The sequence below is a fragment of the Podarcis liolepis genome, assembly GCF_965112155.1.
Source record: "Podarcis liolepis genome assembly, chromosome: 14".
NCBI classification, from domain to species: Eukaryota; Metazoa; Chordata; class Lepidosauria; order Squamata; family Lacertidae; genus Podarcis; species Podarcis liolepis.
The window spans coordinates 13,532,282-13,558,572 of NC_139569.1; the positions used below are offsets into that span (position 1 = coordinate 13,532,282).

Genomic DNA, 26,291 nt, shown 5'->3' on the forward strand with positions numbered 1-26,291 from the left:
CACTGCTGCCTTAGTTTGTTTGTATTGAACAAAAGGATGACTGCACGGATCACTGGGAACTAGGGGAGTGGGGAGAAAGGAAGCTGAGAGGAGATCGCTGCCACAGCCGACTCAAAACATGGGTGACCGTGGAGGATTTGCAGCACAGCCTTTGTTGCTCCTTCTGGACAGCCTTCCCAGTCCTTGTTACTAATTAATCAGGCTGTGTTTCTGCAAGAGATTACCAGGCCTGATAGCAAAGTGTGCCTAAGGTGGGCCTGTGGCTCCATTCATCCCGACAGAAGACATTTACCCAGAAGTTCTCACGCCTGGCCTGGCTGTGTTTGTGTGTTTTCGAGCCAAAGGGGTCCCTCTCAGGGGTCCCTCTCAGGTTAAGATGGCAAGCAGTTGAGAGCGCACACCATTCCTTCGTTCCTTCCAGTGTTGGCCACACAAATCAGAAGTAGCGGATCAGCTTGCATTATCATTCTAAGCAGAGGTTATTAACTGAGCAGGCTGTAAGGCAACATGAAGCATCCAGGCCAAGAGGCAAGCAAAACCAACATGCAACGGCAACAAAAAATATATATAAATCTGAGGCATTCTGGAGATGAACACCTTCATCTGCCCCAGCTGCAACAAAACAAGTCTCTCCCTTGTCGTTCTCTACAGCAGGCGCTGTAACCCCAAAGGTGAACTCCTTCATTGTCTCCCGAGACAAATGGATGCCATGATGATGAAGAAGAAAAGTTTGGATTTGATATCCCGCTTTATCACTACCCTAAGGAGTCTCAAAGCGGCTAACATTCTCCTTTCCCTTCCTCCCCCACAACAAACACTCTGTGAGGTGAGTGGGGCTGAGAGACTTCAGAGAAGTGTGACTAGCCCAAGGTCACCCAGCAGCTGCATGTGGAGGAGCGGAGACGCGAACCCGATTCACCAGATTACGAGTCCACTGTTCTTAACCACTACACCACACTGGCTCTCACTCACTCACTGGCCCTCACATGAACCTCACTCAAGCCTGGATTTGGTAAATCACTAAAATAATATGCATGTTACTGTGATTTATGAAGCAGAGTGTTATTATTTTTTTCTTTATGTGGTAAAATATTCTGGCTTCTGCCTCCATCAGCTGTTCTGATAAAAATGATGTTGTTTCCAAGATGGCAGTGAAAGAGTTTTGGGGGTGGGATGCTCAGAAGGTCTTCATCTGATGAAGCTAAGAGATGCTGGTCCTATGCGCCAGGTTGAGACCATGTGGTGTTTGTGTGTTCAGCATGTACACCCAGGAATAATAATAATAATAATAATAATAATAATAATAATAATAATAATAATAATAATAGGAATTTTAGTTACATTTCTTATTTTTCTGTTGGGTACTTTATTTTTATTAGATTTATTTTCTCTTAAGCCACCTTCAGCCATGGGGCAGAAAGAGAAACAAATAAACCTGCACTTAAAAATCTGCACCTGTTCTCATTTAAGGATTAGATATATTAATCACTGCAATCAATTAGAAAGTTAAATGGCGCAATTACTCAGCACTTCAGAGCTCCAGACATTTTACCCATGGCCTGCAATTTAAGTAGAGGGAAATGGTTGCCAGCATCCACAACTCACCAAAATCAATGTCAGAATTCCTATCTGATGTGAATGTTGTGATGGCGAGCATGGAAAACCTTTGATGGCTTTGCTCAGCCGTTTCCAACGTGGTGCCCTCCAACGATTTTGCACTACAATTCCCATTAGCTGCAGGAAGCAAGGTCAGTGGTCAGGGGCGATGGAAGCTGGACTCCAAAATATATAGGGGGCACCAGGCTGGGATTAGACTGGATTAACTGAATTGGATTAGTTTAATGTTGCAGAGGAGCTTAGCAGGCAGAAAGCACTCAGGCTGCCATTGGTTGAGATGCTCTAAGGGTCTTTGGCTCCTTTAACTCAGTGGAAAACTGGGTCTCTATAAATTACATGAACTAATCTGGCATCGTCCCCTTGCTTCCTTTTTAATTGCACCCTCCTCCATCTCCCTAACCTTGCTTGAATGGTTTCCCATCAACAAGATGGCACTTAGCCCAACTGCTAATCCAGCATGAAGTTCTCAACATGCAACCGATATCAGGGGGTTGGGGAGGGGAGGGAGGGGCAGCTCTCTCAGCATACCGAGAGGAGTTCCATGACATAACTCCAGACCATATATGGTGCTTGCTGACGAGAACTAGAGCCAAAGGATCTGATACGGGGGAAGCGTGGGAGCTGAAGAAGCCAGGATGGGCTGCCACAGCTGTGGACTACGGCATTCTCGGGCAGCTGAATCAGTCCAGCTCCCTCCTTGATGCTGTGCTACTAAAGCTAGCCTTGGGAGAGGCTCAGGTTGGAGTTCCTGAGAACAACTCCCACTCTGAAGAACCGTCTGCAGATAACATCCCACGAGGCCAGCTCGACACCTTAGCCTTAAAAAATACAAAAGAGCAGGAAGCTGGGAGCACAAGATCCAACTCCTAGGGGCCCCCACAATAAAATATTTGTGGTGGCCGAGCCCCCGCAAAATTGATGAGCATTCCCCTTCAAATGGTATGTGTGTGCACTGCATCATGTGATCGGTTATGTGGGGCTGGACTTACCTGGGCCCACACAATATTTTATTCAAGTTGGCACCCCTGGCTGGGAGGCATTGTGACGTGCGGCTACTTGCTCAGAGTTCAGAGGGTTTAAGTTCTCCAGCACTCCCTTCCTTGTGCTGTCATCCCCTCCTTCCAGTCAATTCTTGATTGACCTAGAACAGGGACAGGGAAGCTTTCGCCCTCCAGATGTTGTTCCAGTCAGCATGTCCAATTGTCAGGGACAAAGGGAGGTGTAGTTCTGCAACATCTGGTGGGCCACAGGTTCTTGGTTCCTGTCTAAGGCCTCACACCATATATTTATAGCACCGATACCACTTTAAACAGTCCTGGCTTCCCCCAAAGGATTCTGGGAGCTGTTGCTTGTGCTGAGAGTTGTTAGGAGAGCCCCTGATCCCTTCACAGAGCTACAATTCCCAGAGTTCCCTAGGAAGATGGATTGACTGCTAAAGCACTCTGGGAAATGTAGCTCTGGGAGGGGAATAGGGAGCCTCAACCCCCCTGTGGTAACAAACCACAGCTCCCAGAATCCTTTGGGGGGGGCATGACAGTTTGAAAGCACTGATACCACTGTAAGGTATGGTGTGAATGTGGCCTTAGAATTTCCTACCTGCAATTCCATCAAATATGCTCAATACACTTGCTGTGTAATAGTAACACACACTTTCAAAAAGGCTGCGGCTCAGTGGTACGGCACATTTTTTGCAAGTAAAAGGTCTTGTGTTCAGTCCCTGGCACTTCCATCAGGAGGCGAGTGATGAGAGAGACTCTTTCTGTCCTGGAGCTGGTGCCAGTCACAGCATACAATATTGGGCAGGACATGTTATAAGCCAGCTTCCTATGTCCCTAAGTCATTATAACAAGAAACAGATAGTAAATTCAATGAGGCTGCATTCCCACAACACTTTATCCCATTTCCCCGAAGTTTCCTTACGTGATCATTTTTGTGCTTTATGTGGTCTTTCACATGCGATAAAAGGTACTTCTGGGAATCTAGCGGAAGTTTAAGGAATGAGGAAAAAGGAACATTCTATTTGATTATATGGGTTTATTTTGTGGGAAGCTGTAGGACTCAATCTGAATAATGTTTAAATCAATAGACTTGCTTATAGTATGCTTTTGGTTTTATTTCCTTGGGGTGGGTGGGGGGAATTAAATGCAATGATGACCCAAATAAATGGGCAGGTTTGTACAGGGAGAGGAGGTCCACTTATGTGGCCCAATGTAAAGGGGTTTGCTCAGGGACATTATTAGAACTGAGGACTGGACCAGTTCCTTGCCCTCAGGGACTATAGCATCTAGAACAGCGGTTCTCAACCTGTGGGTCCCCAGATGTTGTTGGACTACAACTCCCATCATCCCTGAGCTCTGGCCTTGCTAGCTAGGGGTGATGGGAGTTGTAGTTCAATAACATCTGGGGGCCCACAGGTTGAGAAAGGCTGATCTAGAAGAAAGGTGCTGCTTTGCTTCCTGTTGGCTCAGGTTGCGACCCATTTGCCCCGCAGAGCTTACTGGAAGCCAGGAAGAAGAGGCTCCTACCTGCCACTTCGCCGGCATATTAGCCTTCCCCAACCCAAGTGCCTGGCCATTGGCAGCACTGGCTAGGACTGATAATTTGCCAACATTTGTAGAGCACCAGGTTGGACTGCATTTCTGTGATGACGGCACTGGTTCTGATACCATGCAGAAGATTCCATTTTTAACCTGTGACGTCTGCCAAGGCTTCCCTTTCTCAATGCCATGGAATTCCCCCAGGTGGAGGGAAGAAGACATGAAGATGCTTCACTCTGAGCCAGACTCCTGTGTCCAACACCAAACTCACAACTGTCTACTCTCACCGCTTCAGGATCTCAAGCAGAAATGTGTCCCAATTGTGCTTATCAATATCCTTTTCAACAGTTCATGCTGGGGACTAGAACTGTGACCGTCTGCATGCAAAGCAGGGGACCACTTCTGCTCCCATTTCCTAAGGACCGGGGAGGAAAATCACCTGTGTGATAGCCGCTACACCAGACCTGCATAACTAAAGCAACATGTGTTGGGTCCATGAACAACAGCTCTTCAGACAGCTGTTTCTCTGAAGGGAGGATGGAGATTGCTTTATGGTAGGGTGGAGACATCGGCTGTTTGAATCTGTCCCACCTCACTGTCCCACCCACTGTTCACTAACATTATATATGGGGTTGTTTTATAGCCGAACTGGAAAACTAGCAAGACCCAGCTAAAATATACAGCCTGACTCTTGAAAACAAATACCTTTAAAGCACACACACCAATGAAATCAGAAAGGCAAAAATCTCCTGAGTGTTATGTACACACACACACAGTGGTGATAGTTTATGATATGGCTGCAAATTTGTTTTTTGTTTTTTCGGGACTGTGCATCTGTTACGAGGTTCACTTGCCAAAATATAATTCTTTATGGCAACAAGCATTGCACGGCGCTTAAGGTTCTGCACCTCAGTGCCAGGAATCTCAAATGGGATAATTCCATGACCTTGAAAATCCAGCAGATGCATTCCACATCTGCCCAGGCTGGGAAAGCCTGATGTTGTTGTGTGAAAAAGCAGGGTGGGAAACAAGATCTCAAAAATGTCTGAAGGAAGACAGAGAGGGGGAGGTGAGAACTACTGACAGGAGGTTTTTAAAATACCCCCCCCCCCAGCCATTGTTCACTAGTTTTCACAGATCAAACTGCAAACCTGTTACACACTGGGGACATAGGAAACTTCCGTATAGTAAGGTCAGATGATTTGTTTACATAGCCCAATATGCAGCAAGTGTCCAATAGAGATGCACACAACAACCTGTATATTTTGTTCAGTGCCAGTTTTGAATGCATTCAGTCTGAAATTTGTTCCATCCCATTTAAATCATGCATTTAAATTGGGTGCACAGTCCCCTAAAATGTACATTCTGAATGGATTCCTCTAAAAAATATGTTTTATTTCTGTGCCTTTTCTTCTAAAATACACGTTTTTGTATGCATTTTCACTTTGAAAACACATGTTTCCGCACGTTGAACCAAACTGCACCTGATCCTTTTAACTGGCGATGCTGAGGACAGGTGCTTCAGGACGAGAGCGGAGAGAGAGAATGGCAGAAAGGCACTTGTAGGGCACACAGGTGATTTTGATCACACACTGTTGAATAAGTGTGTGTGTGTGTGTGTGTGTGTGTGTGTGTGTGTGTCAGGCCATGAGGAATCCAGAAACCCAGGAGAGCAGGGGGGAATACTTCACCTGTCTTGAATAAGACTCTCAGACCCAATGAATGAGCCAATCCCCTCACCACAAGTCAACCTAAGGCAGAAATGGGGGAAACCCATCCCCTCCCACTGATGCTTTGGGACTCCAGGTCCCATCATCCTGAGCCAGCATGGAACCCCCACACCTAATATAAGGGGACCCCTCCATTTTGGGAAATGTAATGTGTGATTGCTTTAGGGCGAAAGATGAAAAATTCCTGAATGTGGAGGACAATTAATTTGAGAGGGGTATCCTAGTAAGACTGTGTTGTCATCAATTACTGGTCATCTTGTATGCCACATGTGGGGATCCAGATGTGCCTAAACTACAACTCCCATCAGCCCTGACCATTGGCCTTGTTTGCTGGGGATGATGGGAGTTGGAGTTTGTCAACATCTAGAGGTCAAAAGGTTCCCCATACCTGCTGTATATGTTTGAGATTTCATGGGCAATGTACCTCCTGGGTTCTGTGACCTTTTGGCACCTTTGTTTCAATAATAATAATAATAATAATAATAATAATAATAATAATAATAATTTATTATTTGTACCCCGTCCATCTGGCTGGGTTTCCCCAGCCACTCTGGGCGGCTTCCAAAAAAGACCAAAAATACACTAAGATGTCACACATTAAAAACTTCCCTGAACAGGGCTGCCTTCAGATGTCTTCTGAATGTCAGGTAGTTGTTTATCTCTTTGACATCTGATGGGAAGGCGTTCCACAGGGCGGGCGCCACTACCAAGAAGGCCCTCTGCCTGGTTCCCTGTAGCTTTGCTTCTCGCAATGAGGGAACCTTCCCTTTACACCTGTCTAAATGCCACATCCACTTACTGGCAATAGTACTTCATGTGACAGAAGAATGTGGCGCAATGGGAGAGTGGGTCTGGCTGTTAACCAGAAGGTTGATGGTTCAAGCCCACCCAGGGATGGCTATGGGTAGAATTTCTGCATTGCAGGGGGGTTGGACTAGAAAGCCACTGGTAGCCCCTTCCAACTCTACAATTTTATGATTCTATGTGGGGTTTGTCCAGGGGTAGGTGGCAAGCTGCTGGAGAAGAATAAAGATGGAAGCCTAAATAATCCTGGTTCTGTCTGGGACACCATGTAACTTTGGTTCCTGACTTAGATCCGGATGGGATTTTTTTTAGTTTCGGAGCATTTTGTAAGCCGCTTTTGAAGCTATAAACCAGGATACAAATGTCTCAATATCCCAGGGCCACCCCACAGAGACATATTTTATGGCAGTCTAGTTGGGGTAAAAAAGAATACTGCTGGGAGATGAAAATAAAATCTTTCTTTCTCGCTATCTCTTTGACTCACTAATCACTTTGCAATTCCCCCACCACAATGCATAAAAATTGTCCGCCCACGTATTATTAGCACAAATATGGAAAAGAGGTAAAGTGCCAACAAAAAAAGACTGCCATATTAAACTGTTAATATGTTTCTGCACGTTGAACCAGGGACGTTGAACCAGGGACGACCACTAGAAAAAGAAACCGAAACTATGAAAGCTTTAGAGAAAACTGGCTACTATTTACAGAATATATGGGAAAGTATTAAAAGGAAACAATTTATCTAGCAGGATGGCAAATTTTCAGCAGAGTAACAAATAAATAAAGTATATAAAAGTGGTTGTGATAGATGAGGTGAACTAAGAAAACATGAGAAAAAGAGGGGTTAAACAGAACTACAGAAAGAGAGGATAGGAAGCCAGTTAATGTTTTCTGATTTTTTTGTCGATTATTTAAAATCTTTGAAAGGAAATATTTTTCTTTGTTGTATCGTTTTTGTTTATGCTTTGTTTGGAATGTTATCAGAAAAGCAAAGAAATAAAATATGCAAAGAAAACAACAACAATCGGGCAGGATACAACCCAGAAAAACTAAATGCAACATTATTAATTTAGCCAAATGAATATTATTGCATAGATGTGCTCCCTTATATCGGAATTCTTTCTCAGTCCCCCACTTCACACACACACACACACACACACACACACACACACCCTACACACGGATACAGCTCACACCTGTGTTTCAACCCAGCACACCGCTTAGAAACAGCAGGGGGGGGGCGGGTATAGAGATAAGTGGGAGGCAGGCAACTCCCTGCTGTTTCGGCGCAGAGTGCTAAATTCTCCAGGTCTGTTATGGCTGTAAATCCCCATGAAACGAGGTTTTAAATTGCGGCCCCAAACTGTGATGAGAACCAAAAGTTCAGGACTGCAGAGTTGCTGAGTAAATCTATGCTACAGACCTGAAGCAGTTTAACACTCATATACTTTCTCTCTGTGTGTCTCTCTCTCTCTCTCTCTGGGAATTGCAGTTCTGGGAAAGAGTGGCAATTGGGCTGCGAAGTACCTCTCAGTGGCTGCATTCATGTTTCACAACACTTCCCTAACTTTTAATTTCCACATTAAAGCTGAGCTTTCACATGATGTTAATAATAATAATAATAATAATAATAATAATAATAATAATAATAATAATTTATATCCTGCCCTCCCCAGCCGAAGCTGGGCTCAGGGCGGCTAACAACAATAAAATAGTACAACATTCTAAAATCATTCATTATAAAATTAATTCAAATCAAATTGATGGCAACCATTGGGCCAGAGCTCTGCGAAGATTGCCAAGGGAGGGAGTCAGGCTGTGCCCTGGCCAAAGGCCTGGTGGAACAGCTCTGTCTTGCAGGCCCTGCGGAAAGATGTCAAGTCCCTCAGGACCCTAGTCTCTTGTGACAGAGTGTTCCACCAGATTGGAGCCACAGCCGAAAAAGCCCTGGCTCTAGTTGAGGCCAGCCTAACCTCCCTGCGGCCTGGGACCTTCAAGATGTTTTTGTTTGAAGACCGTAAGTTCCTCTGTGGGTCATACCAGGAGAGGCGGTCTTCTGGAGCAATAGTGTGATAATAGCACAAGTACAGCACTGATTCCCATATTATTTGCAAATGGGTTTTTTCTGGAAGCAAATAGCATGGAAATGAGCACTGTATTCCACGGCTGTTCCAGAAGTGGCTTCTACGTTGTGCGAAAGCTCAAACGTAATGCAGAACTTAACAGTTGGGGGGGGACGGAATGAACTGCCGTGTGAATGGAGATGTAGAGCATCGTTAGCACAACACAGCTCCCAGGATTCTTTGCAGGGGGAGCTGCAACAGCTCAAAAGGGGGTAAAAATACAAGTTTGCAGCATTATTTAGGCCATGAGCTGATGAATGTGTCACTCTTACAGAGCTAATGCAGAAAAATACGGATCACCTCCATGTGAACAGGCAACACACAAAAGGCAGGTTGGGCAGAGGAGTTTGTGTCCTCCTTTGCTGCCCGTCAAGGCTGGCACAGCGAATGGGCATGTCTGGGCACCTGATGAGGCCTTTTCTCCAGTGGGAAGGCAACAACTAACCCCTCTGCATTATTCTACATTGCTACCTTGGTTGTCAAACATAATCTGTTCCGGAATACCGTTTGACTTCCAAAACGCTCGACAACCGAGGAGCGATGGGCAGTTGGCAAATTCCATTGAGAAAATGGAGAAACACGCCTAGGAAGCCATTTGACTTCTGAAAACGGAAGCATTCACTTCCCGGTTTTTGCATTCGAGTTCTGAATCGTTCAGCTCCAGAGATGCTCAAAAACTGAGGTTCCATTGTATTCTAGAAAACAGGTCGGCATCTCTATGGGCAGGCTTTTGGAGGAGGGGTAAGGTGAAGAATTCCTGGTTTTTTAAAGTTGGGCTTTTATAGACCTGGAGAATATTTTAAGGCTGCATCCCCCCCCCTTTCTTCCCTGTGTGTTGGAGTTATGGAATTATTTTCATTTTGATGCATTCCCCCCCCCCATTGTACTGTTTCATGTTTTTATGGATGTAAATTGTTCTAGGGCCTACTGGCAAAGGGCAGTATGCAAAACGTTTAGATAAAATGAACTCACTCAAGACTCCCGATGGAAGCATACACCCCAAGGAAGTAGAAAGACAGAAAGTCAGGTTTTGCATCCATGGCAGTGACCAGAGGAGGAATGACCACTGAAAGGAGCGCACACCATGATGCATCTGCATCAGCAAAACCGGACGCCTCCATCTGCCCGGCTGCAACAAAACATGTCTCTCTCGTGTTGGTCTCTACAGCCACAACAGTTCCTGCAAACTCCCAACAGTTTGACTTCACCCCCAAAGGCGAGCTCCTCCACTGTCTCCCAAGACTGACGGGTGCCAACACACACACAACACCAGTTGAATCTGCACCCAGAATTTTTTGCAAAACAGTTGGTTTTGCTTTTATCCACAGCACATCGATCCAGGCGCTCAGTTTGCAAAACCGGCTCACATACTCTAATGTTCGCTTGCACAAGGCCTCCTTGCAGTTCTGAGCTTGGAATCTTACCCGCGGTCCCAGTTAACAGAGCCGATGCAACGCAGTCACTTGGTAGTTATAAGCACTTTCGTGAATTGTGCCGGGTTAGAAAGCCAGGCTTACCTCTGTGATGATGAAAAAGTCATCTCCTGGCTCTCCCTGAACAACTATCTTTTCTCCATCTTCAAACTGGACGGGTTCTAGCGCATCTGCCACAGTCAACCGCTCCCATTTGTCAAGAGATTCTGAAACATGGAAGAACACAAGGAGGGTTTTTCTCAATGCACCTGTTTTATTCGTGTTGATTTGCCTCTAAAAGTTTAACAGACCTTTTCTGCAAGCACCAATCCAGACACAAAAGTTGTTGAGCTTCTTTCTTTCTTTCTTTTTTTGTTTTGCCCAAAGTTGAGCTTTTTGACATTTTTAAGGGAATTCGCCAAAATCTAGACATCAGACATTGGTTGCCATATGTCTGGATTTTCACTGACATTTCAGTGATTTCCACCTGGGCACTGCTTCCAACTGCAGTATTCCAGCTACGTCAGGGAAATTCCGGACTTATGGCAACCCTAAGCACCAATCAAAACCCATTTCACCCTGCCCATGTCCTTCCGTCAAAATGGTGGATAAATTACACAGGGTTGTGCAACTCTACGTTTAAAGAAATTTTGCCCTTTGCATTTGCACTTAAAATAACAAATGGATTTAATTTGCCTCTTACAAGTGCAGGTGCTGGGACCTTTCCATTGCTCGCTCTGATTTGCCATAATTGGCACTCTTAAAATTATCACTGCAATGCAGGTCTTTTCGGGCAGTCTGGAACGGATGATATCCCAGACGTTTCGCTAAGCATCGCAAGGGTAATTGCAAGTTCTCCTTTTTGTGATGCAATAAGAAGTTCAAGTGCATTTCCCCTCCCCAAGCAAAAATGGTAAAGGGCTATTGTCTAATAGGCATGTTGCAGGGTGCAAACCAGGATGTTGTTGGCGGTGTAATAGGATTGGGAGGCTGAGGAGTCAGTGAGGATTGCAAATATAAAGGGCACCTAACAGGGGACAGCAGGCAGTAGGCAGGATTCAGGAGAGATACAGATTCAGGGAAGGTTACAGTAGAGAAGAGGGGCAAACTCAGCAGAGGTACAAAGATGTTTCCCTAGTCTCTGGGAAACAACAGCAGGATGTTGGACCAGATTGGCCCCTGGTCTGATCCAGCAGGTCCCTTCTTATATCTGTTAAGGTTGAAGGTGAGAAACAACTTTGACCCACCTGCTAGCAGCCTCTTCAAGCCTGCAGCCAGAAATTTTAGCAGTGTGGGGGCCTAAACTTACAGAGGGTGAAATACAGGTAATCTGATATGGCGGGAGTTATTTAATGCTATTACATCTGAATAATATTAGATTCAACGTAATGGCATCCAAAAACAAGGCTCTGGTGACTGAGTGATTCCAGAATCTTAGGAGGTGGGAGCAGGTTTTATACTGTAAATAATTTGGAAGATGCATGCTTTCGTGCTTTGTTGTTGCTTTAAATAAAAGCTGAAAATCCAGAGTTAAATCTGAGCCAGCCAGGGTCCTATTGCCCGCTGCCCCATGGTTATGGACCGAATGCTTCCTTTTATAGGTAGGGTGCCAATGATGCTGCCTGGGGCAGCTGCTCCACTCTGCCTAATGGTAGGGCAAAAAAAAGGGAAAAAAAGAAACGAGGCTGAAAAGAGGGTGCAGATTTGCATAAAATTTGCATAGTTTATTTTTTAATGTGTAGGTGCCATTTAAAAAATCATTACTCCAATTTAAATAGAAATTCAATACATTTAATCATAGTGGGGGTGGCTGTGTCAAGGAGACTTGCATGCCCACTCATCCTGTTCCCTGTTGATGAGCAATGTCAATGAGTTATCTATCTTTAATCCAGACTTGGACCACAGTCCTCCAATTAAGGGCTGTCCTCTGAGAGCCCTTCAAATGGTGCGCTCAATACATGAAGGCATATGAACACCTTGAAGCCGCCTTTTACCAAGCCAGAGGGCTGTCGCATGGAAGTTGGAGGAAGCTTGTTTTCTCCTGCTCTGGAGGCCAGGTCCTGAACCAATGGCTTCAAGTTACAAGAAAGAGGATTCCGACTAAACATACAAGCAATATTAAGAACTGCTTTCATCTAGTCGGGGGGGGGGGACATTTCTCACCTGTCAACTGGGAAACCTAATAGTTTATGGCACAATCATATCTCTCCACACTCCCTGCATTTTCTGACTGCCCAAATGAGAAATGATTGCAAGGATTATCAGGGAGTGGGGGTGTGGGGGGAGAATGGCTGCTCAACTATTCCAGGAAGCGTTGTACACATACAAAACCCTGCTGTGGTAGGCATGGGAGAAGAGGAAAATTATGACCGCCCATGCCAGGAGTCCTGTGTCTTTCTTATCCCTGCCAGGAAGATGCTAAGGTGAAGTCTTGGTATTAAATCAGTGTTGTTGTTGCCAACATTTCATTAAAAGTAACAAATGCGTTTGTGACCGCTGGCGGCTGCGTGGCCATCCTCTCCCACTCCAGTACACCTGTGAACCAGCCCGTGGCAAATTATTTTATCTGCATGCAGAGGGTCCTAGGTCCAGTCCCCCAGGATGGGCTAGCAAAGACTCCTGTCTAATATCCTTGGGATAAGAGTTATGCTGCCAGTTCGTCTAGATCAGGGGTGAGGAATTTCAGTCCAGAGACTAAGTGAGGCTTTCCAGACCATGGTGCCTGGCCCTTGGGGACTCACTGCAAGCCACACCCCTTACACACCTTTTTGCCTGGAATGTGTCCTGTGTAATGCCTCTTGCTTGCCTGGATGGAGCATGTGTGTGTGTAAACCTCTTGCTTATAAATGGCTGGAATGTAGCCTACTGTACAAAGGAAAGAGTTGCATCTGTTGCTCTAGCTGTTGCTTGCAACTCACCTTGCAACAGAGGGATCTACATGAAGCTAATGCCAACAAAAGTAAGAGTTCTCCATGTTCCCAAACTATCCCTGTACCTTTAAATCTATGCTGACTCCTCTCTCTATCTCTTGGCTGTTTACACTGATACATCTTAGGTTGCATCCTGTTTACAGCTTCCTCCTCCTCCTCACTGGGTGATCTTGGGCCAGGCACCGCCACTCAGCCTAATCTACCTCACGGGGTTGTCGTGAGGATAAAAATGGAGCAGAGCAGAATTACGAACAACAGCTTTTGCTCCTTGGGAGAAAGACAGGATATAAAAGTAACAACAACAACAACAACAACAACAACAGAATGGGGGGGACCATACAGTAGTTAGAATAGCGGATTTCAATTGCTATGAACTGGCAGAAAAGTCAACAGGTGGTCTGCCAAGATCCTAAGCAATTTCCCAATGATCTGCAGAATACTGAGTTTGGGAACCATTGGGCTACAGCGAACCCCATGTGAGGGCGATGGCAGAAAGGACTGCACCACTTCAGACTGTGTGGGTGGGAGAAAAAGGCATTTTTGGAGGCTCCTCTATATTAAAAACTCTCCCACAAAAACAAGACAGAAAATGTCCAGCTCATCAGGGAGAAATGCTCTAACTAAGCCCACTGCCAGCTGTGGTTGTTTTTGAATTGCTGGGAGTAATTTTACATATGGGAGATTTCCACTTTTCTTTTAAAAGATGAATCTCCCACCTGCAGCCTGTTCTTACAACCTTAATTTGCTACATTGTGTAGACCAGGCTTTATACATGTGCACACAGGCTTTCTGCGTATTTCCTTGATGGTTTTTTTACCGCTCGACCACCATATATTTTTCATCGGTGCAACAATATCCAAAAGGAAAGGAAAGGCAACACACCCAAAATGGAGACCTTGCTGAGGAATTCTTCGTACATCTTCCGCTTCCTCAGGGTGCTGCCCTGAAAGAGAATGAGAAAAGGGAGTAAGTGAATCCAATAAGCATTGCCTTCTAGGAATAGAAGAGAAAAGTCCCTGCTGTCTAGCAGTCTGTCTCTCCAGCAGTGGCCAGCCAGAAGTTGTCTCCAGTTGGAAGTAAGAGGAAGGGTCATTGCTCAGTGCTGGAGCAGGTGCCAGTTAACATCTTATATGTAACTGTGCCTTTTTGTAGCATTTGTTGTTGTTTAAGTTGTCTGCTGTTGTTGCTTCAGTTTTCGGTATATCACATATTTGTGCATGAGCTGTGCCTGAGAAGTATCAAAGTGCCTCTGAACCAATACTTCGTTCACAGGATTCCTGTTACAGCCCTACAGCATGTGAACTCCGGAACTCCCAAAACTAAATGCAATACTCTATCCGCCACCCCAGAGGTGGGGAAACCTGTGACCCTCTAGAACATGGGTAGGCAAACTATGGTCCATGGGCGGGATCAGGCCTAATTGCCTGGATCCGGCCTGCGGACTGTCTGGGAATCGCCACTTGGCTCGCCAGCGCGCACGTTCTTTCCCTCTCCCTCCCTCTCCCTCACATGGTGGTGGCGGCAGCACCTCCTCCCTCCCTCCTCCTGGCTTCTCCCCGCCCTGCCTAGAGGAGGAAGGGGGCTGGGCTTTGTTGGTGCCAGCAGCAGCAGCTCTCGAGTGGCCGCCATTTTAAGCAGCCCCTCTCCAGAGCCCTTTTGCATGCCGCTCATCGTCCTGCCAACCCCCCCCCCCTGCTGCCAGCCCCTACCGCTTGCAAGACACAGGTAAGCAGCCACTGGGGCTCGTGGTGCACTTGCACCATTTATTTATTTTTCAAAATATAGTCCGGCCCCCAGCAAGGTCTGAGGGACAGTAGACCAGCCCCCTGCTGAAAAAGTGTGCTGACCCCTGCTCTAGAAATTCCAATTCCCATAATCTCTGATCATTGGCCAGCGTGGCATAATGGTGAGAGTGTTGGACTAGGACATGGGAGAGCAGGGTTCGAATCCCCACTCAGCCATGAAGCTTACTGGGTGACCTTGGGCCACTCACTACCTCTCAGCCTAACCTACCTCACAGGGTTCTTGTGAAGATGGAATGGGGAGGAGGAGAACCATGTGTACCACCTTGAGCTCCTTGGAAGAAGGGGGGGGGGATGAACAAACTCCTATGCCCCACAAATAACCCAGAGATGCATTTAAAATAAAAGCACACATTCTACTCATGTAAAAACACGATGATTCCCGGACCGTCCATGGGCCGGATTGAGAAGGCGATTGGGCTGGATCCAGTCCCTGAGTCTTAGTTTGCCTACCCATGGGCTACACTGACTAGCGGTGGCTCTCCAGATTTTCAGGCACAGGGCATTCCCAGCCCTACCTAGAGGTGCCAGGGGCTGAAGCAGGAACCTTCTGCATGCAAGACAAATGTCCTGGCACTGAGCCACGCCCTTCCCCGTGCTGCACAATGCAGTTTTGCTGCGATGCTGCCAAGCTGCACAAGTTATTTCCCACAACGTGCGCTTGCAGTTTTTGTTTTCTTGCTTCGGACTGCTTCTGCTGCTGTCTCCCTGCTCCTCCAAAACTTCAGCGCTGCCAAAGCAAACAGCCGAAGGAGAAAGTTCTTTTGCAGCTCTACCTGGGATCAGTTAAACCCCCAAGAAGGAAAAGCAAAAGGGGGCTGTCAAATTAATGCCTGGTGGAGCTCCGCCAGCTTTCTCACCATGCAGACCAAATGAAACCAAGCTGGGTGAATCTGGGCCCATCACTCTTTTCTTTCTTCTCAACAAGAAAGGCTAAGCAGAGTCATCTATTTGTTAATCGCTCGATTAAACTGCCTCGTTATCCTCTAAAAGTTAAGCAAGCCTGTAATTAAAACAAGAGGAAGCTATTCAAGTGACAGTGCTGTGTCCCCAAAGGCCTGATTGAGAATGGAGCTCGTCGCCTGGTTTCCTATCTTATATATGTCTCTGTCTCCCTGGGGGTGGAGGGGCGGAAGCACAGGATATAAGGGAGCCTATAGTGAAAGGGGGAAATTATGGACACACACTAGGACACATGCAGAGAGCTTCCCTCTCCACTGGAGTGAATGGAGAAACCTGTTCGTACAGGAGTTCTCCATGCGCCCTGGAGTATGTAAAGGGCTGTGAATTAAGATGGGTGGATGAAATCTAGAGAAAGGCAGCCGCTCCTAAGGTTGCAGTCCTACGTACCAGTTGCTTTTCATTCTGAATTTTTGTAACCTGCCCTCATAATGTACAACTGGGTATTAAGATCCGCTACATAAATAAATAACAATTGGGAGTAGGTGGTCTTGTGCCCTGCTTTGCCTAAGATAGCGTCTCTGTTTAAAGCAGCGGTTCTCAACCTGTGGGTCCCCAGATGTTGTTGGACTACAACTCCCATCATCCCTGAGCTCTGGCCTTGCTAGCTAGGGGTGATGGGAGTTGTAGTTCAACAACATCTGGGGACCCACAAGTTGAGAAAGGCTGGTTTAAAGGGTAGCCACAGCACTGCCCTCTGTTTGAAAGGCCTCCCGGCTCAAAGATGAAGAACGCTAAGGAGGGAGAGCAAGAGCAGCCACGAAATTTCCCAGCCACGGTTGGGCTATTGGCCATGATGGCTATGCTCTGTCTCCACTGCTGGAGGAAGCAATGCTTCTGAATACCAGCTGCTGGAAACCTCAGGAGCTGAGAGTGCTCTTGTGTTCAGATCCAGTGTGAAGGTTTCCCAGAGGCATCTGACTGGACATTGTAAGAACAGGATTCTGGACCAGATGGGCCATTGGCCTAATCCAGCAGGATCTCCTCACGTTATTATGTTGCTCAAGGGGCCTGAGCAGGCACACAGGTCACCTGGACACAGTCATAGAGTTGGAAGGGACCATGAGAGTCTAATAATAATAATAATTTATTATTTATACCCCGCCCATCTGGCTGGGCTTCCCTAGCCACTCTGGGCGGCTTTCAACAAAATATTAAAATACAGTAATGCATCAAGCATTAAAAGCTTCCCTAAAGAGGGCTGCCTTCAGATGTCTTCTAAAAGCCTGGTAGTTGTTGTTCTCTTTGACATCTGGTGGGAGGGTGTTCCACAGGGCAGGTGCCACTACCGAGAAGGCCCTCTGCCTGGTTCCAACCCCCTGCAACACAGGAACCTTTTGCCCAAAGTGGGGCTCGAACCCACAACCCTGAGAGTAAGAGTCTCCCGCTCTACCGACTCAGCTACCCCAATCCTCCCCACTATGGTAAATTCCTATTTAAAATTATAATAACAATTTCTAAATTTGCACCGATACATATAAATTAGCATATGCAAATGCACATGCAGGTGTTTTGTTTTTTCTTTTTGTTTTATTATGGGAGCAGGTTTAGTGGAACTCATTGTGGCTAACGTCCCAGCAAAGATGCACAAGACTGGGCTGCATGGGCCATTTCATCCAGGGGGACTTTGTTTCGGAGGGGGACACTCTCCAGGCAGTGGGGGGCTCCACCCTCCTTTCCTTCCAGCTGCTGGGAAGCAGCCTCAGAGCGATCCACGCCCCACTGTGCACAGCTCCCCTGTTTAACTGCAAGGCTTTTCAGATCTGCAATCAACGCTTTAACCGATTTATCACACCAATTAGCCGGTTCAAGCTTGCAGACTTAATGCCGAGCTGTACCAAATCACTTCCTGTCTTCCTCTTCTGTGGCTCCGCACCTGCCAGCCCCACACTTAGAGGAGGCCACAAAAAAGACTTAGCAGAGGGGTGACATGTTAATCTATCAAGGACCGGAGAAGCAGAAGCTGGGCTGGGCGGCTAAGCCGTAAACAAACACTGGGATGTTTGCTTATAGCAAAGGGGGAAAGGGCACCCGTCTTCCTTGCGAGGAAAGGGTGCTGATAAACTAAGAGAGGAGACAAGGAAGTGGACAGCAGCTACAAGGAGCAAGCAGAGGGCATCCTTCTCTATGCTGACAGTAAGCTCGTTCTCCAAGCGATGACCTTTATTCAGCCAGCAGCCTTACCCCTCAGGCAAGGTGAAGCGGTAGCCTCAGAGGCACCCGATTCTGGGTGTCATGAAAGGGCAGCAATTTGTTAGTCATCTAATTTATTATTTGTGCCAGGGAGGTGGGAGAGGCCCCTGGAGGAGTTTCTGAATTCAGGTGCCAAAATAAGTTGGCTGGACTTGGGTACATACCAAGCACCTTGATTTGTGATGGGGGGGGGGGGAGGTGTGTATATTGGCTGCTTCGCTTCAGGCAACAAATAATCTGATGCCAACCCTGCCAAAAAGGCATCAGTTCAGGGATGGAGGTGGGGAAGAAATTCGGCTCAGTTCACAGTGAAATGTGAATGCTGAAACAATACCTGAACTGAAACATGGCTTTACTTTGACATTCACATTTCTCTGAATTTTGCAGTGTAGTTCTCCAGCCAAGAAATGTGTATAAATATACAGTGGTACCTTGGGTAACAGATGCTTCAGGTTACAGATGCTTCAGGTTACAGACTCTGCTAACCCAGAAATAGTACCTCGGGTTAAGAACTTTGCTTCAGGATGAGAACAGAAACTGCACAGCGGCGGCAGCGGGAGGCCCCATTAGCTAAAGTGGTACCTCAGGTCAAGAACAGTTTCAGGTTAAGAACAGACCTCCAGAACGAATTAAGTTCTTAATCCGAGGTACCACTGTACATATATACCAGCACAGCCTTTCTCAATCTTGGCTCCCCAGCTGTTGTTGGACTACAACTCCCATCATCCCTGACCACTGGTCTTGATAGTTAGGGATGATGGGAGTTGTAGTCCAACAACATCTGGGGTGGAAGGTCGAGGAAGGCTGTATTCAAGTGAAACTCTGCATTAAAATGCATATATTAGTGAAAATAACCCACAAAAGTGCATTATATTAGTGAACGTCGCTTTGCAAAAATGTGTTTAAGAAGGATGTTGACAAGCTGGAACATGTGCAGAGAAGGGCGACCGAAATGATAAAAGGTCTGGAAACTGAGCTGTTGAGGGAGCTGAGTGTGTTTAGCCTGGATAAGAGAAGACTGAGAGGAGATAAGATAGCCACCTTCAAATATCGGAAGGGTTGCCACATGGAAGATGGAGCAAGCTTGTTTTCTGCTGCTCCAAAGGGTAAGATCCGAACCAATGGATTCAAATTATAAGCCAGGAGATTCGGACTCAACATTAGGAAGAACTTTCTGAGGGCAAAAGCTGTTTGACAGTGGAGTGGACCCCCTTGGAAGGTAATGGGCTCTCTTTTCCTGGAGGTTTTTAAGCAGAGGTTGGGTGGCCATCTGTCAGGGATTCTTTAGCTGTGATTTCTGCATTGCAGGGGGCTGAACTAGACAACCCTTGGGATCCCTTCCAACTATAGGATTTTTTTATTCTATGTGTATATTAGGAGAAATTCACACAAAAATGGGGGTGAATTTTTAAAAAATTATCAAACTGATGTGGAAATGTGGAGGACTGGACATAGGACCAGGTTAGACAATGCTGCCTTTGTAGGATGAGTATCACAGGCCTTCCCCAGCAGTTAAGCTGAGGGAGACGGATCGAGGCCCTTTCCATTGGCCTTCCTCACCCAACTGCCACTTGGTCCTTCTGCCTCAGCAGTGAGGAGGGGGACCCAACCCTTGCCCTCTTCTGACAGCTGCTCACCTTGGCCTTCCCAGTCTCCTTCCCCTTGTGCTTTTCTTTTCTTTTGTCCTTAATTGCGTCTTTATCGTTTCAGAGCTTAAGCCTGAGGGCAGGGGTGTCTGTTGTTTCTACGGTTTATACTGCACGTAGCAAGCGTAGGTGGCTTTATAAAGAAATAACCACCTGCGCTGAGAAACCATCTCATTTCTTTACCTTTTTTAAGTGTCATGGCTTCCTGCAAGGAACTCTGGAAAACTTCTGCAAGAGGGTTCCTTAGTGCACCGCCATATAGTTCCCAGATGCCGGGAACAATAATTAAACTTGTTTGACACTCAAGGATTGTCCCACTGAACACACATACTGCACCAAGACTGTTGATTATGGATTTACATTTATAGCACAGCTTTTCCTCAAAGCAGTTCACGGTGGTAAGCATGCGTCTCTCTATTATTATTATTTCATCCTTGCAACAATCTAGTGCAGCACATTAGGCTGAGAGCTGACCCAAGGCCACATAGCAAAGTTTCATGGCTGAGTGGAAATTTGAACCTGAGTCCAGCACTCTAACCACTACACCATACCACCTTGAGTATCATTGCTGGAAGGACCTCTACAGAGAGCCTTGGAGAGCTGTAACCACTGATCTAGCTAGACCATCAGTGCCATCATGCCCATAAGGCAGGGTGAGGCGGCAACCTCCCAAGGAGAGGCACCCCCATTCCAACACCCAGCTTTGCCATGGGTCTCCCCAGCCTCTAGGCACAAGGAGACAGATCTCCCTTCCACTGAGAGGTGTGGCTTTTACCATCTTCTCCTAAAAGGCAAAGCTGGTGCATAGCTCCACCACTGAGCGGGTGTGGGAGGGAATCTATAAACAATCTGCCCCCCTACCCAGTGGGGACAACTCCTCAAGGGCTTCTTGAGGAGAAGACCTTATGGAGTTTGCCCCCCTACATTGTGGGAACAACAGTGGGGCATTCCACCTCAGGTGCCATAACACCTTGGGCCACCCCTGTAGACCATTATTGCCTTATTTGAGAAGCTCTCCAGCTCTTCCCTAGAGATAGCAGGGATGGAACATGGTTTGGTACTGGCTTTGGCCTACTGGGTCACTGAAGGCAGCTTGCTTTGTCAGGTCCAGCGGGCCTCTCTGTTTGGGCCCACAAGGATATGTTGGCCTGGCCAAGTCACACCTACCCATCCTACACCAGAACTGATATCATGCATGATATCAGGTGTAGGTTACATAAAGATGCATCTGTGTCAAAACAGAGTTTGCTCCTGGCAGTCAGCACCTGTGAAGTCCCAGGCATGGTGCTTTGCAAGCCCTGGCAATCAGCTGATGGTTACGACTTGCAAACTGAGGCACCTTTGATTTCAACCCACGTGGGCAAAAACTGGTCACTTGGGAGTTCTCCACCCTTGGTCTAGGGCCAATACAGGCCTAGGCTCGCCATGGTTTTAAGCTGTGACAGATTGTGTGGCTCTCTGGCTGTTGCTAAACTACAACTCCCATCATCCCTGACCATCAGGGCTGATGGGAGCTGATATCCAACAACATCTGGACGGCCACCAGTTTCCCATCTCTACTTTAAACAGAAATGCCAGGGATCAGATTCGTGCAAAGCAGATGTTCTTTCGCTGAGTGACAGGCTCAGTAAGATAAGTGCTGAAAAAACACACGGTGTGTGCTCAGGCCTATCTCGCCGGGGTGCTTGCTGCGAACTGCCTTGGCCGGCTCTGACCCTTATCTGACCTCCCCGTCGGATGAACCTGGCTCCTGATCCTGGAGGATGCCTGAGCCCTGGAAATGCTAGACGTTCTAACAACAAGCCCTCGCCAAAGCCTGACAGCTCAGCGTGGGACAGCAAGTGGAAAACTGGACACTGTGTATCCATCCATGTCCTCCTGCAGCAGCGTCCAGGGTGGAAACTTCAACTGGCGCATGCACCCAAGTTGGCGGCTGTGGAAAACCAGGCAGGTGCGTGCCTTGTGGCGATAGGCTTGGAGGGAGAAGGAGGTGGGCGGGCTGGGGGGGGGAGCAAAGGCAGATGGTGCATCTACTGCTCTTTGAAAATGACTGTGGGCGCAGAAGAATTTTAAGAAGCAGTAATCAAGGAGCCAGGCAGGGCTGCACAACCACAGCCTGGAATAGTTTAAAGGAAAAGCAGGCCAGAGATGGGAAAGCAGGAATTCAGCTTGGAAGGAGGGTGAAAGAATAAAACTGTAACAACAACAACAAAACTAACCTACAGCTGCTTCCTGTAGGAAAAGACCTTTTGACACTGAAGGGCACTTCCAGACTGTCACTATTTTCAGAGGGGAGGGTTGAATTCAAGTATGCACCTTCTGCAAATGTGGGTGCAACTCAGTTTGCAGAAGAGGAGTTTGCATGGAGATAAGACAAGAGTGAGGAACCTCCAGGTTCTCAGACTATCCCTGTAGTTTTATTTCTATGGTGGCTTCTCTTTCTATCTTTCTGTTGTTTAGACTGATACTTCTCTGAAAGGCACATCTCTGAAATGTACCTGTATGGAGGTTCTGGTCATTTGCAGGCCAAAGTTACAACTTTTGTGTAAGGACATTTTTGGCACAGAAGTGGGAGCCTGAGGGTCCCAGACAAGTTCTCCAAGAGTGCTCCTGAAACCTGTGTCTTCTGCACCATTTTGTTCTGGTTCATTGATCCTCTTAAATTCTTCTTTAAGAGATTTGTCTTCTTGACGGCTACATTATATAGCCAATCGAGGATCACGTGGCTAGGGTGATGATGTCATAACTGTTAGAATTCCTGCTCCATGACTGCAGTCATGGGGTTGTTGTCTATCACATGACTGTATATGTTTTGACTCCACAGAGTGGGAAGCGATGGAGACAGGATGTTTGTGTTACTGTGTTCCATGAAGTGGGACTATTGTCCTTTGTTCTTATTCTCTTTGCTGTCTGATGCTAGAGAGAGAGGAAGCCATGTTGCAGTGCTCTGTGTGTGTTTATATGTAAATAAAGTAGATTAGCCAAAATGCTGAGTTGCTGAGGTCTGTTACGCATGATGCACAAACTCTGCGGATCCCTAAGTGTGCCGGTGTCTGTTGGCATCAGTTGCTGTGATGTTCGGGAAGAAGAAAGCTTTTGAAGCTACCAAACAATCGTCCAGGAGGGAGAGAACATGCCAGTCAGGCATGTGTCTATGCTTGGGTCCTACTCGAGTGTAGGCTGAACTCCTGATAATAACAACATGTACCAATCATCTTTGGCTATGTGATAACACTTCAAAGTTAAGAACAATGCTTTCTGGCCTTTCTCTGAAAGCAGAAACACCATCAGCTTGTTTTTTCCCCCATGTAAAAATCATGGCCAAAATGGAGGAACCCATTTCACAGGGCGAATGTTTGCACAAAACACTCACCATTTTGACACTGTCTTTATAATATGCAGTAATATTACAGTACTGGGACAGTAGTGGATGAGATTAGAGTGCTGTACTAGGACTGGGAGACCAGGGTTCGAATCCCCTTTCAGCAATGAAGCCCATGCTGAGCAACCTTGGGCCAGTCACTACCTCTCAGGGTGGTTGTGGAGGACAGGGAGAACCATGTATGCCACCTTGATCTCTTTGGAGAAAAAAGTGGGATATAAATGCTAATAATAATAATAAATTGTGCAAATTTAATGTCTCAATGAATCAGTGCACTGCATAAAAGACAGCTGATGAATGAAGAACAGTCTTTAGACTGTGATCCTAAAGCATACTTTCCAGGGAACAAGTACCATTTAACTCAGTGGGACTTACGCTTGGCTATACATGAGAGCAGTATGCTGTTAAACTGACTAGTCCTGAACACAAGTCATTTATTATTATTATTATTATTATTATTATTATTATTATTATTATTATTATTTTAAAGTAATAACCGAATGTGTTAGCAGATCATAAAAAAATAAGATACTTCTAAACCATATGCTGCAGGGTTATCAATAAGATGCCTTTTGGAAAACTGGAACTTTGGTATCCAGGCCATTAAAAAAAAAAGAGGCACAAAGATTCAATAGAAAAGAAGAATGCCAAAAAGGGATTTACAGGCAGTGAAGTGAGTCCAGGGTTTGCAACACGATATGGCATCAGGAAAATAAAAGCTGATGCCATTTCGATTAGGGCTTCTTTTTGCAAACACACCATCACACAACTGGCCAGGGAGATGACAGTCTCAATCTCTGTGGCTCTGATGTTCCTGCACCTGCGGCCCCATGTTCCATCTGGATGTCTCATTGCCAGAAACATCTCGGCAAGCAGAGTTCAGAAGTATTGCTTTAAAAAATCCAGCAGTGATTTATGGGGGGCAGGATAAGCATTTAAAGCTTTGCAGCTTTTCATTCTGTTAAACACCGCACGTCCCGTCCTCCTGCCGCCCTTCTCCAAGGCGGACAGCAATCAAGGAAACTTTGGACAAACAAGAGAAGCCAGTGGAAAGTCTTCAGGTATATTTAGAGGGTGAAAATCCCAAAGAGAGGGGTGAACGAAGAACACGTTAAAAAAATTAAATGAAAGCTACACGGCTAGACAGACTGAACTGGAAAAGATTGGGAAATCCACCTGACTCGGTGATCCTTTAGTCAGTGCAAAAAAAAAAAAAAAATGGTTTTCCATGGAAAGTAATGGTCATTTCTTTAAGCACACAGTGGACAGAACTCTGGCAAATGTACTCTGCTGAGGAAAGGATACCAAACCGCCTGCATGTTGTCAAAAGAGGGTGCCAAATAGATTTGACCTCAGAAGATATCGTGAGAGGCAGCAAACCAAGTTCTCCTCTCAGAAATCTGTAAGTGCAGCACAGCCCATCTTCATATGCTCCCCATCCCCTGGGCTTAGGTTGGCCACTAAGGTATTGCCAAAACAAGAGGACGAAAAGGGGCTCGTTGGAATTGAAGAAGAAGAAGAGTTTGGATTTGATATCCCGCTTTATCACTACCCGAAGGAGTCTCAAAGCAGCTAACATTCTCCTTTCCCTTCCTACCCCACAACAAACACTCTGTGAGGTGAGTGGGGCTGAGAGACTTCAGAGAAGTATGACTGGCCCAAGGTCACCCAGCAGCTGCATGTGGAGGAGCGGAGACGCGAACCCGGTTCCCCAGATTACGGATCTACTGCTCTTAACCACTACACCACACTGGCTCTCATTGCATGTGCTAAATTGCATGCATGGATGAAAATGTAGAAATGAATGGTTTAATTCAAATATAGATACATCTCACCATAGGGAGGGAGGCTGCCACCAAGTGACACGCTGTGTGCGTTGCTCACTCTTCTATGAACCTAAGAATGTAAGGAGAACTTGCTGGATCAGGCCAATGGCCCATCCAAGCAGGATCTAACCACAAGAGCCCTCTCCCCTCCTGTGGTCCCCAGCAACTGATATTCAGAAGCATTGCTTCCTCCAGCTGAGGAGGCAAAGCATAACCATAATGGCAAGTGGCCATTGCTGGCTGTCCAGGCACCAATGAGCGATAGGCAAATTCAAGCCCTCGCCTACTTACCTTCCAACCAGATTTGGACCTGACAAGCCTTCAGAAAGAGGACTGTGTGTTTTTGTGTATGCTTTCGGTGGGACCCTTGAACCCATTTCTTCCCTAAACTCCTTTCTTTTGTGTAATTTTATTTATTTGCTTCTGGCTCTTGCATCAATGTCACACTTTTTCCTCCAAGGAGCTCAAGGTGGCCTAAAATGGTTCTCCTGTTCCTCGTTTAATCCTCACAACAACCCTGTGAGGCAGGTTAGGCTGACAGTGAGTGGCTGGCCCAAGGTCACCCTGTGAGATTCATGGCTGAGGGAGGATTTGAACCCAGAGTAGGAGGAGGAAGAAGAAGGAGGAGGAGGAGGAGGAGGAGGAGGAGGAGGAGGAGGAGGAGGAGGAGGAGGAGGAGAACAAGAGTTTGGACTTGATATCCCGCCTTTCACTCCCCTTAAGGCAGCGGTTCTCAACCTGTGGGTCCCCAGATGTTGTTGGACTACAACTCCCATCATCCCCAGCTAGCAAGGCCAGAGCTCAGGGATGATGGGTGTTGTAGTCCAACAACATCTGGGGACCCACAGGTTGAGAACCGCTGCCTTAAGGAGTCTCAAAGCAGCTAACAATCTCCTTTCCCTTCCTCCCCCACAACAAACACTCTGTGAGGTGAGTGAGGCTGAGAGACTTCAGAGAAGTGTGACTAGCCCAAGGTCACCCAGCAGCTGCATGTGGAGGAGCGGGGAAGTGAACCCGATTCACAGATTACAAGTCCACTGTTCTTAACCACTACACCACGATGGCTCCCTAGTCTCCCAGATCCTAGTCTGACACTCTAACCACTGCATGACCACACTGGCAATCCCTCCTCTCCAGATAGAGTATGAGGCGGCACTCCTGCTTAGAAGGTCCTCATAGCCATTTCACCTTTTTCATCTCCAGGGTTCTGTGACTTTTAAGAATGAGACAGCAAATGCAGTTGTTTGGGGGCAACACCAACCAGCCCTCCCAGTCTCCCCATTCCTTCTGGTAATCTGGAGCAGGCCCCTGGCCCTCTTGACCAAGTTT

General features: G+C 46.6%; 1 protein-coding gene across 8 annotated transcripts in view; it reads right to left on the reverse strand.

Annotated features, from left to right (window-relative positions):
• PRKAR1B (protein kinase cAMP-dependent type I regulatory subunit beta) overlaps nucleotides 1-26,291 on the reverse strand; it is a 539,030-nt gene that overhangs the window by 438,606 nt on the left and 74,133 nt on the right. For all 8 annotated transcript variants that reach the window (XR_014518920.1, XR_014518921.1, XR_014518922.1 and 5 more), the window contains 2 exons: nucleotides 14,036-14,096; nucleotides 10,329-10,450 (listed from right to left, as the gene is read on the reverse strand). Coding sequence is in view for 5 of the 8 variants with exons in the window: in XM_083474488.1 (XP_083330614.1) it covers nucleotides 10,329-10,450; nucleotides 14,036-14,096 (183 nt within the window). In the remaining 3 variants the exon portion in view is untranslated. The remainder of the gene's footprint in view (nucleotides 1-10,328; nucleotides 10,451-14,035; nucleotides 14,097-26,291) is intronic.